General features: G+C 48.0%; 1 protein-coding gene across 1 annotated transcript in view; it reads right to left on the bottom strand.

The window, feature by feature from the left end:
• The window catches only part of LOC139234167 (iron-responsive element-binding protein 2-like), a 32,633-nt gene extending 16,516 nt beyond the window's left edge, over positions 1 to 16,117 (bottom strand). The window contains exons 1-7 of the mRNA XM_070865191.1: positions 15,896 to 16,117; positions 15,588 to 15,759; positions 15,391 to 15,491; positions 12,660 to 12,776; positions 7,099 to 7,258; positions 5,225 to 5,360; positions 3,544 to 3,628 (exon numbers count right to left, since the gene is read on the bottom strand). Of these exons, the coding sequence (XP_070721292.1) occupies positions 3,544 to 3,628; positions 5,225 to 5,360; positions 7,099 to 7,258; positions 12,660 to 12,776; positions 15,391 to 15,491; positions 15,588 to 15,759; positions 15,896 to 16,006 (882 nt within the window). The 5' untranslated portion in view covers positions 16,007 to 16,117. The remainder of the gene's footprint in view (positions 1 to 3,543; positions 3,629 to 5,224; positions 5,361 to 7,098; positions 7,259 to 12,659; positions 12,777 to 15,390; positions 15,492 to 15,587; positions 15,760 to 15,895) is intronic.
• Between the last annotated feature and the right edge of the window lie 1,458 nt (positions 16,118 to 17,575).

The raw sequence follows: 17,575 nt of genomic DNA on the forward strand, positions 1-17,575 counted from the left end.
CATGCATTGGTGATGTAACTGCACTGATGATGTAATGGCGCCGACGATGATGTAACGGCGCTGACGATGTAACTGCACTGATGATGATAAGAACATAAGAAATACGAACAGGAGTCGGCCATACGGCCCCTCGAGCCTGCTCCGCCATTTAATACGATCATGGCTGATCTGATCATGGACTCAGCTCCACTTCCCTGCCCGCTCCCCATAACCCCTTATCATTTAAGAAACTGTCTATTTCTGTCTTAAATGTATTCAATGTCCCAGCTTCCACAGCTCTGAGGCAGCAAATTCCACAGATTTACAACCCTCAGAGAAGAAATTCCTCCTCATCTCAGTTTTAAATGGGCGGCTCCTTATTCTAAGATCATGCCCTCTAGTTCTAGTCTCCCCCATCAGTGGAAACATCCTCTCTGCATCCACCTTGTCAAGCCCCCTCATAAGATCACCTCTCATTCTTCTGAATTCCAATGAGAAGCCCAACCTACTCAACCTTTCCTCATAAGTCAACCCCCTCATCTCCGGAATCAACCTCGTGAACCTTCTCTGAACTGCCTCCAAAGCAAGTATATCCTTTCGTAAATATGGAAACCAAAACTGCACGCAGTATTCCAGGTGTGGCCTCACCAATACCCTGTATAACTGCAGCAAGACTTCCCTGCTTTTATACTCCATCCCCTTTGCAATAAAGGCCAAGATTCCATTAGCCTTCCTGATCACTTGCTGTACCTGCATACTATCCTTTTGTGTTTCATGCACACTATCCTTTTGTGTTTCATGCACAAGTACCCCCAGGTCCCGCTGTACTGCAGCACTTTGCAATCTTTCTCCAGTTAAATAATGGCCCTTAAATCCTGGCCTTGCCGGGTCTGTACATTATGCGCTGGAAACCGACATTTCCGGTCTGTCAAGTTTCTGGCTTGACGGATCGTAAGCCAGATCGGGAGCGAGGACACTTGTAAGCGGAAATTTCCGATATTTATGCTTACAAATGTCCTCAGAAATCTTGCGCCTGAAAAAGTGGGTGCATAGCCTACTTTTACAGTTGCAAGTGTTTTAAAAAAAACACAAAAACATATAAAAATAAAGTTATTAAAACATTATTTAAAAACCCTCCCCACAACGGTAAGTTTATTTTAAAAAACTTTAAAAATCGGGCAATTTAAAAAAAAAACATGAATAACTTCAATTTAAATGAATGTAGTGTAATTATTTTCTATTTTTTATTAGTGTTTTGGGTATTTGGGGCCAGGTTTTGGGTGTTTCGGGCTCTATCACAATCATAGTAATAGGAGTTTAGGACCCTGCGGAACTCCTATTACTATGATACCTTACCTGATTGGCTGCCCAGAGCCATGTGAGTCCAGCTCAAGGCCTGCGCATGAGTCGACGTGCACGCGCTGCAACGTGCAGTCGAAGGAGGCCACAGCATTGGAAAGTCCAACATGGGCACCAGCTTAAGGTAGGTGCGTATTTTTTCTCTAAAATGCACGTGGAAAGGGCAAACCGGAATTTCAGGGCCAATAACTTGCTCTTTGATTTTTTCTGCCAAAGTGCATGACTTCACACTTTCCAACATTATATTCCATCCGCCTAATTTTTGCTCACTCACTTAGCCTGTCTATGTCCTTTTGCAGATTTTTTGTGTCCTCCTCACACATTGCTTTTCCTCCCATCTTTGTATCATCGGCAAACTTGTCTACATTACACTCAGTCCCTTCTTCCAAGTAGTTAATATAGATTGTAAATAGTTGGGGTCCCAGCAGCAGCCCACTAGTTACTGGTTGCCAACCAGCGAATGAACCACTTATCCCGAATCGCTGTTTTCTGTTAGTTAAGACAATTCTCTATCCATGCTAATATATTACCCCGAAACCCTTGAACTTTTATCTTGTGCCGTAACCTTTTATGTGGCACCTTGTCAAATGCCTTCTGGAAGTCCAAATACATCATCATATATATCATAGGCAGTCCCTCGGAATCGAGGAAGACTTGCTTCCACTCTTAGTCCAATACGAGAGCCACAGTCCCTGCCACAGGTGAGACAGATAGTCATTGAAGGAAGGGGTGGGTGGGACAGATTTGCCGCACGTTCTTTCCGCTGCCTGCGCTTAATTTCTGCATGCACTCGGCGATGAGACTCGAGGCGCTCAGCGCCCTCCCGGATGCACTTCCTCCACTTAGGGCGATCTTTGGCCAGGGACTCCCAGGTGGCGGTGGGGATGTTACACTTTATCAGGGAGGTTTTGAGGGCGTCCTTGTAACGTTTTCTCTGTCCACCTTTGGCTTGTTTGCCGTGAAGGAGTTCCGAGTAGAGCGCTTGCTTTGGGGGTCTCGTGTCTGCTATGCAGACAATGTGGCCTGCCCAGCGGAGCTGATCAAGTGTGGTCAGTGCTTCAATGCTGGGGATGTTGGCCACACCACATCCACTGGTTCCCCTTTATCCACCTTGTTCGTTACATCTTCAAAGAATTCCAGCAAATTTGTCAAACATGACTTCCCCTTCATAAATCCATGCTGACTCTGCCTGACTGAATTTTGCTTTACCAAAGGTCCTGCTATTGCTTCTTTAATAATGGACTCCAACATTTTCCCAACCACATCAGCTAACTGGTCTATGGTTTCCTGCTTTTTGTCTGCCTCCTTTTTTAATTAGGGGCGTTACATTTGCAGTTTTCCTGTAACTGCACCGACGATGATGTAGCTGCACCGACAATGATGTAGCTGCACCGACAATGATGTAACTGCACCGACAATGATGTAGCTGCACCGACAATGATGTAGCTGCACCGACAATGATGTAACTGCACCGACAATGATGTAACTGCACCGACAATGATGTAACTGCACCGACAATGATGTAACTGCACCGACAATGATGTAACTGCACCGACAATGATGTAACTGCACCGACTATGATGTAACTGCACCGACTATGATGTAACTGCACCGACTATGATGTAACTGCACCGACTATGATGTAACTGCACCGACTATGATGTAACTGCACCGACTATGATGTAACTGCACCGACTATGATGTAACTGCACCGACTATGATGTAACTGCACCGACTATGATGTAACTGCACCGACTATGATGTAACTGCACCGACAATGATGTAACTGCACCGACAATGATGTAACTGCACCGACAATGATGTAACCAATGTCCCCTTTGAGCTGGCTCGCAGGCTTTAAATGGGGAAAACCATGCATGCGCAGTATTTTGAATGGGCCACGCACCCAAAAAAACATTAACATTGAATGTAACTGCACCTTAATTGAGGCACACGATCTCACTAAAAAGTGATCAAATCTGAAAGAGGCTGAGAGTTACTTGGGACTTGCTCCCCGTCCCCAGTCCATAAACATTTCCAAATATTTTCTGCTATAATGTTGCGCATTTTGTCCACATATGGTGAAAGCGTTAAACAGATGTTAAGTGACATTGTGAAGTGGGTTTCTCAGTGCACGTATACCCACTGTCGTAAAGGACAGACCTCTTGGCGCATTGACATTTACAAACAAACACTTGGTTTTACCTGTTTGATACCAGCAACAACAGAGTCCGGCAAAGGGGCAGTATTCCCAACGCAGGTCGCACAGCCGTAGCCAATAACTTCAAACCTGTTTCAAAAAGATAGACAAGTGTTGCTAACCCTTTTAATACACCCGTTGCATTGACTATTGCAGAAGCGTCAGTGATCATTTCTTCCATTCACAGCTCCTCTGTTAGACTTGTGCGTGGTTTGTACTTGTAGGCAACCAGTACAATGGCCTGGTACAAGTCCATTCAACAAGGAACTGTAAGTGATATGTGCATCTCATTTCCTCCTATGTGCTCCGTTAGTTTTAAACCAACGTTTGAACTGAGGAGAATGGGATTTCTTGGAATGAGTCTACCTGCAAAACCTGCACGGAGCGCACATCCTTCTCACAACGTCTGACCCGACATGATGCACGGCAGCAACTCGTCAAGGCTTCTTCGGAAACACCTCCCAAACCCGCAACCCCTACCAGCTAGAAGGACAAGGGCAGCAGGCGCATGGGAACACCACCACCTCCAAGTTCCGCTCCAAGTCACACACCATCGTCGTTCCTTCATCGTTGCTGGGTTAAAATCCTGGAACTCCCTCCTCAACAGGGAGTACCTTCACCACACGGACTGCAGCGGTTCAAGGCGGCGGCTCACCACCACCTTCTCAAAGGGCAATTATAGGGATGGGTAATAAATGCTGACCTGCCAATGATGCCCACATCCCGTGAACTAACATATAAAACAAATTCTCCTGGTTTAGCAGCTGTTCAATCACCAAACTGAGCTACTAACAGCTTTCAACACTTGTACAGTTAGTGAACGCGCTATCAGGTCTCACTCATTGCAAATTAAATGCATGTTTTAAATTAGAAAGTGTGCAGCATATCCTGCAGGGCTGTGAGGAAGCTTCTGTTACCCGTGACAGTGTGCTGTCCCCAAATCAGCGCTTTAAATCCAGAATGTGGCAAATACACTGAAAACATAGGCTGGATTTTCGGCTTGGGGCCGCCCCTGTATTCGCCCCAAAGGGGCGGCAACGTCTGCGGTAAGCTCTTCTGGGCGAGCGGCTAGCTTCCAGCGCCCCACCAGAATCCTCGGGGCCAGTTTCGGCGGGGCGAGGACCATTATCGCCCGGAAGAGGCGAGCCGGTGTGCTCAATTTTTGTCTCGCGCTCGATCCGTCGCGCTCCGTGCTAGAAGCGCCTGTGAAAGCGGGTGATCCGAGCTGTAGCAGCTGCAGCGAGGTAAGAAATGTCGACCCTCAGGTAATTGTGGTTGGTTTTTTTGGCGATTTATGTTGCGGTGGCGCGAGTTATTTATTAGGAATGTTTTTGGAGTTTTTTTCCCAGGTTTTTTTTATTTCTCTCCAGGTCTCTCTGAGCGCTCCCAGGCCGGCCGGGATTATCGCATGCTCAGTCGGCCTAGCGCCCAAAGAGTGGTGTGCAACGCCTCCCTTAGCGCTCCGCCCCACACTCGGGGCTCAGCTGCCCAATTTTGCTGTGAGGAGCAAACTGTTCCCAGGTGCAAACTTTACCGCCCCACCGCCCCGAAATGAGCAAAGCCAAAAATCCAGCCCTACTCCTTGGTTTACTTTCTCCTCTCACTTTAACAGAAGAAATTAATTCAGAGTCACCTTAACTGCATTACTGGGCAGGGCCACTGATGCGAGAACTTGAAAGCACCTACCCGAGACTGTGCAGATAAGGCAATACACCGCTGGCATTTAGGTAATACGTCACCATCCCACTTCCGGGGGACAAGCTGGTTTTAATGTAAGGTTTGACGGACAGGCCTGCTTCAATGGCTTTTTTTGCCAGCAAACCTGGTGGAAATATTTGAACATTGAATTAGTAAGCTTTACTGAAAAACAGGGGAATGAATCTATGTGCACATTTGATGTGATCTAATTGAGGAATGTCAATGCTGCATAAAGAAAAGAAAAAGTAGCATTTCTATCACGCCTTTCACGACCGCAGCACATCCCAAGGCACTTTACAGCCAATTAAATACTTTTTGAAGCGTGGTAACTGCTGTAGGAAATGTAGGAATGCAGAAAACGCGGCAGCTAATTTGCGCACAGCAATGTGATAATGACCAGATAATTTGTTTTTTTGTTATGTTGATTGAGGGATAAATATTGGTCAGCTCCCCTGCTCTTCTTTGAATAGTGCCATCGGATCTTTTACATCCAACCCGAGAGGGCAGACGAAACCTTGGTTTAACGTCTCATCCGAAAGACGGCACCTCTGACATTGCAGCGCTCCCTCAGCATTGCACTGGAGGGCCATTCGAGATTTGTGTGCTCAAGTCCCTGGAGTGGGACTTGAGCCCGCAACCTTCTGACTCAGAGACAAGTGTGCTGCCCACTGAGCCACAGCTGACACAGGAAGATTTTATTTCAGGGCTCAGTACTCTCAGGTAGGTACTGCCCAGATTCTGACTGAAGTCCCCTCTATCCCCAACATTTGTCTTAACTCCAACTTCAGAAGACTACCCCAGTGCAGTGTGAACAGTTGTACTGCTGCCTCCAGCTGATTCTTACCATCAAGGCTTACCACCATCAACACAGGTGAGTAATAGTCAGGTTCCAGAGCGTGCTCAGTGCCCATGGACCTATGTAAACTTGAGGTCATCCAAAACCCAGCTGCCCGTGTCCTAACTCGCACCAAGTCCCGATCACCCATCACCCCTGTGCTCGCTGACCTACACTGGCTCCCGGTTATGCAACGCTGACAATTTTAAAATTCTCATCCTTGTTTACAAATCCCTCCATAGCCTCGCCCCTCCCTGTCTCTGTAATCTCCTCCAGCCTCACAACCCCACCCTAGATATCTGCGTTCCTCAAATTCTGCCCTCTTGAGCATTCCTGATTATAATCGCTCCACTCTTGGTGGCCGTGCCTTCAGCTGCCTGGGCCCTAAGCTCTGGAAATCCCTCCCTAAACCTCTCCACCTTTCTTTCCTGCTTTAAGACGCTCCTTAAAATCTACCTCTTTGACCAAGCTTTTGGTCACCTGCGCTAATTTCTTCTTATGTGGCTTGGTGTTATTTGTTTTGTTTTATAACACTGCTGTGAAGCGCCATGGGACGTTTTACTACGTTAAAGGCGCTATATAAATAAACGTTGTTGTTGTTGGGGTGGGAGAGGGGGAGAGGAGGCAGGAAACAGAGCAATTGGCCTCAAGGATGGGCCTAATCCCAATCTCGGAGGAACACTCCTGTCTTTGCACCAGTGATTTCATAGAATGGTTACAGCACAGAAGGAGGCCATTCAGCCTGTCGTGATGCGCCAGCTTTCTCCCACTCCCCAACCGTCTCGGTCTCTCCCCACACCAAACATCCTCATACCACCTCAGAATGCCAAAGCTGTTAAATTAGCTAGGAGAAAGACAAAACTTCCAATCTCAGCAGTCTGAGCTGGGTTCAAACCCAGGTCCCCAAAAAGCGAACTCGGAATATTTTAATCTTTCGCAATGCCTTGTCCCTGAGACAGTGAAATACTCGATAGGAAACCATTGTGATTTTATGGTAAACTAATTTGATTATAAATATATACTTTACCTGCTCCCAGCATGACGGATGGATTACAATTATTCGTACAGCTTATTACAGCGGCAATGACGACAGAGCCATGGGCGAGCTTATAATCTTTTCCTTCAAACTCAATGGCAACCATCTCCTTCTGCTTTTTTGGGAGAATCTGAAACCCTTTAAAACCGACCTGTACAAAAAGCAATTAGAATACAGTTAGGCATAACTTGAGACAAATGGCACAGAACTGTACACATCAGTGCATGGGATATGGAAAAGGTATCTTATTTCAGCTTAGGGGAACGGTAGCCTAGTGGTTATGTTACTGGACTAATAATCCAGAGACGTGAGTTCAGATCCCGCTACAGCAGCTGGGGAATTAAAATTCAGTTAATTAAATCGAGAATAAAAAGCTAGTATGGTGCTAGCATGAAAGTACCGGAATGTAGGAAAGGAAATCTGCTGTCCTTACCTGGTCTGGCCTATATGGTTGACTCTGTCCTCTGAAATGGCCGAGCAAGCCAACAAACTGCTACAAGAAACAAGAATAGAACCGGACAACCACCGGGCAGTGACCTTGGCACCGGCTTTGGACACGGCAAATGCACACCCAGTCCGGTCGACCCGGCAAAGTCTTCCTCACTAACATCTGGGGAATTTGTGCCAAAATTTGGAGAGCTGTCCCACAGACTAGTCACGCAACAGCCTGACATAGTCATAGTCACCAATCTACCTGTCGCAGTTGCATCTATCCATGACAGATACCACTGCTCAAGTCCTTGTGAAGACGAAGTCCCATCTTCATACTGAGGACACCCTCCATCGTGTTGTGTGACACTACTGCCGTGCTAAATGGGATAGAACTGGGCATCCATGAGGCAGTGTGGGCCATCAGTAGCAGCAGAATTGTATTCTATCACAATCTATAACTTTCTGACCTGACATATCCCTCACTCTACCATTAAAATTAAGCCAGGCAACCAACCCTGGTACAAGGAGTGTAGAAGAACATGCCAGGAGCAGCACCAGGCATAAGTAAAAATGAGATGCCCAACCTGGGGAAGCTGCAACAGCTGAATTCCAGAGGGGAGGTGAGAGTGACTGCCCTTGACAGCAAGGCAGCATTTGACCGAGTGTGGCATCAAGGAGCCCTAGTAAAACTGAAGTCAATGGGAATCAGGGGGAAAACTCTCCATTGGCTGGAGTCATACCTAGCACATAGGAAGATGATTGTGGTTGTTGGAGACCAATCATCTCAACCCCAGGACATCGCTGCGGGAGTTCCTCAGGGCAGTGTCCTAGGCCCAACCATCTTCAGCTGCTTAATCAATGACCTTCCCTCCATCATAAGGTCAGAAGTGGTGATGTTCGCTGATGATTGCACAGTGTTCAGTTCCATTTGCAACTCCTCAGATAATGGAGCAGTCCATGCCCACATGCAGCAAGACCTGGACGATATTCAGGCTTGGTCTGATAAGTGGCAAGCAACATTCACGCCACATAAGTGCCAGGCAATGACCATCTCCAACAAGCGAGAGTCTAAACACCACCCTTTGACATTCAACGACATTAGCATTGCCGAATTCCCCAGCATCGCCGAATCCCCCAGCATCAACATCCTGGGGCTCACCATTGACCAGAAACTTAACTGGAGTGGCCACATAAATACTGTGGCTACAAGAGCAGGTCAGAGGCTGGGTATTTTGCGGCGAGTGTCTCACCTCCTGACTCCCCAAAGACTTTCCACCATCTACAAAGCACAATTCAGGAGTGTGATAGAATATTCTCCACTTGCCTGGATGAGTGCAGCTCCAACAACACTCAAGAAGCTCGACACCATTCATCACAAAGCAGTCCGCTTTATTGGCACCCCATCCACCACCTAAACATTCACTCCCTCCACCACCGACGTACCATAGATGCAGTGTGCACCATCTACAAGAGGTACTGCAGCAACTCGTCAAGGATTCTTCGACAGCACTGCCTAAAACCACAACCTCTACCACCTGGAAGGGCAGCAGGCACATGGGAACACCATCACCTTCAAGTTCCCCTCCAAGTTACACACCATCCTGACTTGGAAATATATCGCCGTTCATCATCGCTGGGTCAAACTCCCTCCCTAACAGCACTGTGGGAGCACCTTCACTGCACGGACTGCAGCGATTCAAAGTGGCGGCTCAAGAACAATTAGGAGAAGGGAAATAAATGCTGGCCTTGCCTGTGACACCCACATCCCAGGGATCAATAATAAAAGGTCTAATAGTGTGCAGCCAATTAAACTATAATTATATGAGATATTAGTTCTCCAGCCACTGTAGCTCCAATTATCCCGGAAGAAATTAACCCCCCCCCTTGGTGGGTGCTGTGCTATGACTTCTTCAGTGGCCCAACTGGGCATTAATATGTGTGGGCCTCAACACTAAATGCCAGCTATTCAACTAAAGGTGGGGGGGGGGGGGGGGGGGGAGAACGAATTCATGGCCCAGCCCAATGCTGTCCTCTCTTGATGTACCCACAGGATCACTAGATACGGCGCTTAACCAGAGATGCCGAGGTTCAGTTTAGTACTTCATTCGCCATCCTCATAGAGATCAGCGACCTCAGCACAGGCTGCGGATTGAAACTGAAGTCTTCCTGCTCTGAGAGACTCAGTTACTCATTGCTGAACAAATACTTCGGAGCTGTGGGAGAGCTCGGACTGCACACTTCAGTGGCAGGATGGATGGAAGGCACGGCCGTCTTGAGAGCAGAGGAGGCAATTTTTTGGAGAAAATGATTCGTGAAAAATGGTATCTAATCAGCAAATAGTTATTCGTTCGAAGAGCAGTTCAGTCACAGGGGCTTGGTGGCAGTTCGGTTAAGGTGTCATCCAAAGATCGATAATGAATTTCTGACTTGTAATTCACTGCAAGTCAGTTTTACAATGTACACATTCACTCAAGTTTTCAAACTAAAATTTGCCCAATTTATTTTTTCCAATAAATACATCCGGCATAAACACAATCTCCACCCTTTCATCTTCAGCTGAAATTCAATTTGCACTTTGTAATTTCCTTCATTCATTTCCTCTTTCACCACTTGTTAAAAAAAAACTCTCCACTGTTACATCTGTCCTCTGTTTCCTCCTCACTGGATCCTGCAAGGTCCTCTACGCTGTCTTGGTGGGGCGGTAGTGTAGAGGGACTGATCGCTTGAATTTTAATTCTCCATCCCATTCTGACCTCTGTCTCCTACACTGTTTCAACGATGTGCAATGCAAGCTTCAATCAGGCACATTACAGCCTTCCGGACTCAACATCAAATTCAACAATTTCAGATCATAACCTCTGCCCTCATTTTCGCAGACAGCGGGTGCTGGTTCTGACGAAAGATCATCGACCCGAAACGTTAACTCTGTCGCGCTCTCTCCACAGATGCTGCCTGACCTGCTGAGCGTTTCCAGCATTTTCTGTTATTATTTCAGATTTCCAGTATTTTGCATTTGATGAAGTAGTAGTTCAGGTTTGAGCCAGAATTTACTAGCACTGACAACACCTGACAGAGCGACTGCTCCCCAAGGTCCTAGTGCCCTCAAGGTTCAGAAAAACTATGTAATATTAACATGCAATGTTTAATATGTTGCACATAATCCCTTGCTTTTTGTTTTAATGGAACTGTGAACTTGCTTAAGCAGGTGAATACTTCTGAAAACAGCAGGTCAATACTTCTGAAAACAGCAGGCTAGAGGAATTTCACAAACAGTTATCACATTGTGCTGCTTCACTCCGGAAAAAAATCTTCTACTAACCACCGGGCTTGAAACACTTTCAATTTGCTTGTTAAATTAGCAGTTTACTTTGGCAAGCCCCATGGCCGGAACATTGCTCATCCCAGAAGCTGCAAATAATACTCGGCGCTGATGGGGTGAAACGATCTTCAAACAAACCAGTTGTATTTTGGGTCCTTGATCTAGCATCTCAATGAATAACCAGTCACGTGGTCTGGATTCTGTAGTGATTCGGCCAGATTTTGTGATTATAATTTATAATATACAGCTTCACACTAATGTGTGAACAAATTTCTCTCTTTGATACGAATTTTGTATTGGTTCTGTGAAGCTATCCTGTGCTTATTTCTGCCAATTCTGCACCGAATGTGCCAAACATTAAGTACTGTGGATCAGATTGGATTGATCACAGAACACCATTACAAATAAAGTACAAAAAGCGATTTACTTTTTTTATAGTTAGTATCAGAGAGCACAGGAGGCGGCTAATCAGCCCATTGTACCTATGCCGGCTCTTTATAACAGCAATCCAATTAGTCTCAATATCCTGCTCCTTGCTCACAGCCCTGAAATCGTTTCCTTCTGTAAGTTACAATTGAATCAGATTCCGCCACCCTTTCAGACACTGAATTCCAGATAATAACTTGCTGAGTAAAAAAATCTCATCTTCCCCCATCTGTAATGTATTTGCTTCATGGGTTCTCTGCTTAAGAATTCAGAGAAACACATTGCTATTAAGAACTAATACACCAGCAAAATACTGCCGATGCTGGAATCGGAAAAAAAAAACAGAGAATGCTGGAAATCTCAGCGGGTCAGGCAGCATCTGTGGAGAGAAACAGAGTTAATGTTTCAGGTCGATGACCCTTCGGCAGAACTGGCGATTGGTCGAAAGTACAGATCTTTAAGGAGCACAGAAAGGGGAAGGGGAGAAAAGAACAAAACGGAAGGTCGGTGATAGGGTGGAAGACAGGAGAGATTAGAGACACAAAAGGGATGATGGGCCGACTTGAGATGGTAATGGCAGAAGTTAGATAAATTAATATTTTGATAGGGAGTGAGTGGCGGGATAATTACCAGCTGCCAAGGGAAACACAGAGAAAAAATACATAAGAGCAAAATATGGGCAGAGAAATTGTTGAACTCGTTGAGTCCAGAAGGCTGAAAAGTGCCTAAACTAAATATGAGGTGCTGTTCCTCGAGCTTGCGTTGAGCTTCATTGTAACAATGCAGGAGTCTGAGGACGGAGAGGTCAGAGTGGGAGTGGAGCGGGGAATTAAAGTGACAGGCGACCGGAAGCTCGGGGTCACGCTTACGGACTGAACAAAGGTGCTCCGCAAAGCGGTCACCCAATCTGCCTTTGGTCTTCCCAATGTAGAGGAGACCACAGTGTGAGCAGTGAATACAGTATACTGAATTGATAGTCCAAGTAAATCGCTGTTTCACCTGGAAGGAGTATTTGGAGCCCTGGAAAGTGGGAAGGGAGGAGGTAAAAGGGCAGGTGTTGCATCTCCTGCGCTTGCATGGGAAGAAGCCATGGGAAGGGGAGGGGCTGTGGGGAGTTTATTAACAATCAAACTACACCATTACCAGTTCATCCACTAGGCTCACAACCACATGTCTCATCGTGGATGACCTAGACCCAAATGACTGGGATTTTATTGAGCCCTGTGAACATCACGTGACTGGCTAAGCCATTCACATTGCAACATCTCTACTGTGCATACATCCTTTATGAAGAAATTAAATCAATTATTTTCCGTGACCATTCAGAATTGCACAATGCAGTTTGCAGAGCTTCAATAATTCAAGCCACACTCACCTTTTCATTCAGGCTGCTCTGGAAATCTTTCTTCATGTCGGTTACCACTACTCTGTCTTGTGGCCGTTTTGGTCCACTCACGTATGGCACAATAGCGGACAAATTTAGTTCTATAACCTGAGGGACAGAAACAGAAGATGTCAGTATACACTGCTCACAGCCTTGAAATAAACTGTCAATTGAGAAAGAATAAGACGCAAGTTTTTATTTTGCTAAATTGCTTCGTACTGTCAACTGAAGAGGCCCTGTTCTTTATCAGTTGCCTCTTGCTAAGTGGTTTATGCTTTATTTTTCGAGTGGAAGCAAGTCTTCCTCGATTTCGAAGGACTGCCTATGATGATGATGCTTTAGAAGTCTGGTTAAAGTTGGGAGATATATCTTTTGCGTAAAAGACTTGTTTCTGCACTATCACAATGCACAACGGCAATGATGTAAGGAGTGGACAGCTCACAATCTCCATTATAATCAGAGGAAGCTGCTACACAAAACATATGGTCCCCAGCTGTCTCGAACCAGCACCATAAAAACACAAATTGTAAACAGAGGCTTGGTAGATTACAAGAAACCCACAAAAAAACCTGAAAAAATCTTCGTGCTCCCTCAGTATTGCAATGGAGTGTCAGCTAGACTTTTGTGCTCAAGTCTCTGTACACTATCTAACTTACTGTTACTACGTAGAATCATAGAACGTTACAGTACAGAGCGAGGCCATTCGGCCCTTCTTGCCTGTGCCGGCTCCTGGAGCTATCTATCTAGTCCCACTGCCCTGCTCTTTCCCCATATCCTTGCAAATTTTTCCCCTTCCACTATTTATCCAATTCCCTTTTGAAAATTACGATTGAATTTGCTTCTACCACCCTTTCAGGCAGCGCATTCCAGATCACAACAACTGGATGAGAGAGATTTCTTTTTCTCATGTCGCTCTGGTTCTTTTGCAAATTACTTTGAACCTGGTTACCAGCCCTTCTGCCAGTGGAAGTTTCTCCTTATATACTCGTCATGATTTTTGAACACCTCAATCAAATCTACCCTTAGCCTTCTGTGCTCCAACAACAACTCGCATTTATATAGTACCTTTAGTGTAGTAAAACTTCCCATGGTGCTTCACAGGAGTGTTACCAAACAAAATTTAACATTGAGCCATAAGAGGAGATATTAGGACAGGCTTGGTCAGAGGTAGGTTTTAAAGAACATTTTAAACAAGGAGGTTTAGTGAGGGAATTCCAGAGCTTAGGGCTTAAGACAGCTGAAAGTACAGCCGCCTATGGTGGAGCGATTAAAAACGGGATGCGCAAGCGGTAGGAATTGGAAGAGTGCAGAGATCATGGAGGGCTATATGGCTGGAAAGGTTACAAAGATAAGGAGGGGAGAGGCCACGGAGGGATATGAAAAGGATGAGAATTTTAAAATCGAGGCGTGGCCGGACTGGGAGCCAATGTAGGTCAGCGAGTACAGGGGTGATGAGTGAACTGGACTTGGAGTGAGTTAGGATACAGGCGGCAGAGTTTTGGATGAGTTCAAGTTTACTCATGGGCGAAGATGGGCAATGGAAGAGGTCGGTGTCGGTGATGGAGCGGACAGGCGGTCGGCAGCTCGTCTGAGGGTCAAATATGACACTAAGGTTGCGAACGGTCTGGGTGACAGTGACCAGGGAGTGGGATGAAGTCGTTAATGAGGGAACGGAGTTTGTGGCGGGGTCCGAAGACAATGGCTTCCCAACATGTAGTTGAAGGAATTTCTGCTTATCCAGGACTGGATGCAAGATAAGCAGTGTGACAAATCAGAGACAGTGGTGGAGAAGTAGAGCTGGGTCTCGTCAGTGTACATGTGGAACGTGACGCTGTTTTTGGATGATGTCGCCGAGGGGCAGCGTGTAGATGAGAAATAAGAGGGGGGGGGCCAAGGATAGATCCTTGGGGAACCCCAGAGGTAACAATGCGGGAAGAGGTGCCATTACAGGTGATTCTCTGGCTACAATTGGATAGATAAGAATGGAACCAGGCGAAGGCAGCCCCACCTAGTTGGATGACAGAGGAGAGATGTTTGAGGAAGATGGTGTGGTCAACCATGTCAAAGGATGCAGAGGTCAGGAAGGATGAGGAGGGATATTTTACCACGGCTAGTCACACAAGATGTCATTTGTGACTTTGATAAGGGCCGTTTCAGCGCTGTGGTGGAACCGACACCTGATTGGAGGGGTTCAAACATGGAGTTGCAGGAAAGGTAGGCATGGATTTGGGAGGCGACAACACGTTCAAGGAATTTGGAAAGGAAAGGGAGGTTGGACGTGAGATAGTAGTTTGCAAAGACAGAAGGGTCAAGGGTGTTTTGTTTTTGAAAACAAGAGAACAATTCCAGCTTCTCCAGTCTCTCCACACAACCGAAATCCCTCATCTCGGGTACCATTCTAGTAAATCTTCTCTGCACCCTACACATGGCCTTGACATCCTTTCTAAAGTGTGTTGCCCAGAATTGGACACAATACTTCATCTGGGGCCTAACCAGTGATTAATAAAAGTTTAGCATAACTACCTTGCTTTTGTGCTCTAAGCCCTCTATTAATAAAGCCAAGGATCCTGTATACCTTTCCAACAGCCTTTTCAACTTGTCCCGCCACGATCAAAGATTGGTGTATGTGAACCCCCAGGTGTCCCTGTTCCTGCACCCTCTTTAAAAGTGCACCATATAGATTATATTGCCTCGCCTCAATCTTCCTATCAAAATGAATCACCTGCGAATACTCCGGATCGTCTGATGGATTCTGATAGTTTCTGAACAGTTTCACAGCTTTGAGATAGGTTTCCACAGCTTCAAGTTTCGCTTCACCATAACCTGTTATTAAAAAATAAAGTTTCAAAAAGTTGAAGGGGAGAAAAAAAAAATGCATGAAATTTGAGAAATTCTACATAGTCTCCAGTTCCCCCTCACCTGTCTGTTTTAAATGCCTTAAAGTAACATCATCGACTGGGAAAAAGCTCACGGTAGCACCATATTCAGGACACATGTTTGCGATTGTTGTTCTGTCCGCCACAGACAGTTGGGACACGCCTGGGCCAAAGAATTCAACAAATTTTCCAGAGACGCCTACTTGTCGAAGATGCTGGGGGGGGGGGGGGGGGGGGGGGGAAAGGAGAGGTTAAAAGGGGGGGGGGGAATTAATTCACTTCTGTCTTTGCTTGAAATTTGATAAATGTTAGCTTGAAGCGCAAACGTGATTTTCCAAAACCTTCCCCTACCTTTGTAACACTTAAAACAACATCGATCGAAGTGGCCAGATTGTTGGTGGTCCCCACCAGTTTACAGCCGACTACCTTGGGTAAAGTCAGTGTGACCGGCTGGCCCAGCATAACAGCTTCACTTTCTATCCCGCCAACCCCTGAAAAGCAGACAAACACTCACTTTATTCATGCACGTGGGATAAAGACAAGGAGATCATTTACGGCAACGCGAGCAAGCGGTTTGCAAATTTTTTTTGGAAATAACTGCCCGGTGTTCGTGCAACTTCAGCAGAATTCAGTCTATATTAACTGTTTAGCCAGGATCTAATAAACATTCCACATAATGGACCCAAGTTTCCACACGCGCCTAGAACGGCGCAGTCCCGACCTGGACACCTGTTTTTCGCGCCACAAAGTGCGCCTAAAAAAATGTTCCGTATTCTCCACCTACCTGCAGGTCCTCTGGCCCTCGGCGCAGCCAGTACGAGCTGTGGGGGGGCGGAGCCAGGTCCCTGCGCTGAAAACAGTGCCGGGACCTCTGCACATGCACGCTACAGTGGGCACGCAAGTGCAGTAGCTCCAGGCGCCCGAAGCACGCAGCCCCTAGCCCAGGCCGAATGGCCTCACTGGGGCTGCGTGAATAAGGCTCCTCCCACGGCCAGCTCCTGCATCCCCCCCCCCCCTGACCAGACCCGACACCCGCTCCCCCCCCCCCCCGCCCCTGCCTCCGGACCCGACCCGACCCCCCCCGCCTGGACGCGACCCGCGCTCCTGCTCCCACTCCCCCGTCCCCCCGACTGGACCCGACCCGCGCTCCTGCTCCCCCGCCCCCCCCCCCCAACTGGACCCGACCCGCGCTCCTGCTCCGCCCCCCCGACTGGACCCGACCCGAGCTCCTGCTCCGCCCCCCCCCCCCGACTGGACCCGAACCACGCTCCTGCTCCCGCTCCCCCGACTGGACCCGACCCGACCCGCGCTCCTGCTCTGCCCCCCCCCCTCCCCCCCCGACTGGACCCGACCCGCGCTCCTGCTCCCGCTCCCCCGACTGGACCCGACCCGACCTCCTGCTCCGCCCCCCCTGACTGGACCCAACCCGCGCTCCGGCTCCCGCTCCCACCCCCGACTGGACCCGAACCGCGCTCCTGCTCCCGCCCCCCCCGGATTGGATCCGACCTGACCTCCCCCTCCCCCCCTCTCTCTCTCTCTCTCCCTCCCCCCCTCTCTCCCTCCCTCCCTCTTTCCTTCCCCCCCACTCTCTCTCTCTCTCTCTCTCGCTCTCCCTCCCTCTCTCCCCCCCCTCTCTCTCTCTCTCTCTCTCCCACCCCCCTCCCCCTCTCTCTCTCCCACCCCCCTCCCCCTCTCTCTCTCTCTATCCCTCCCTCTCTCTCTCCCCTCCCTCTCTCCTCTCCCTCTCCCACTCCCCCCTCTTCCCCTCCCCCACTCCCCCCTCCCCCTCTCTCCCACCCCCTCCCCCACTCTCTCCCACCCCCCTCCCCCCTCCCCCTCTCTCTCTCTCTCTCCCTCCCTCTCTCTCTCCCTCCCTCTCTCCTCTCCCTCTCCCACTCCCCCCTCTTCCCCTCCCCCACTCCCCCCTCCCCCTCTCTCCCACCCCCTCCCCCACTCTCTCCCACCCCCCTCCCCCTCTCTCCCACCCCCCTCCCCCTCTCTCCCACCCCCTCCCCCTCTCTCCCACCCACC

Source organism: Pristiophorus japonicus, chromosome 21 (genome assembly GCF_044704955.1).
Source record: "Pristiophorus japonicus isolate sPriJap1 chromosome 21, sPriJap1.hap1, whole genome shotgun sequence".
Taxonomy (NCBI): Eukaryota; Metazoa; Chordata; class Chondrichthyes; family Pristiophoridae; genus Pristiophorus; species Pristiophorus japonicus.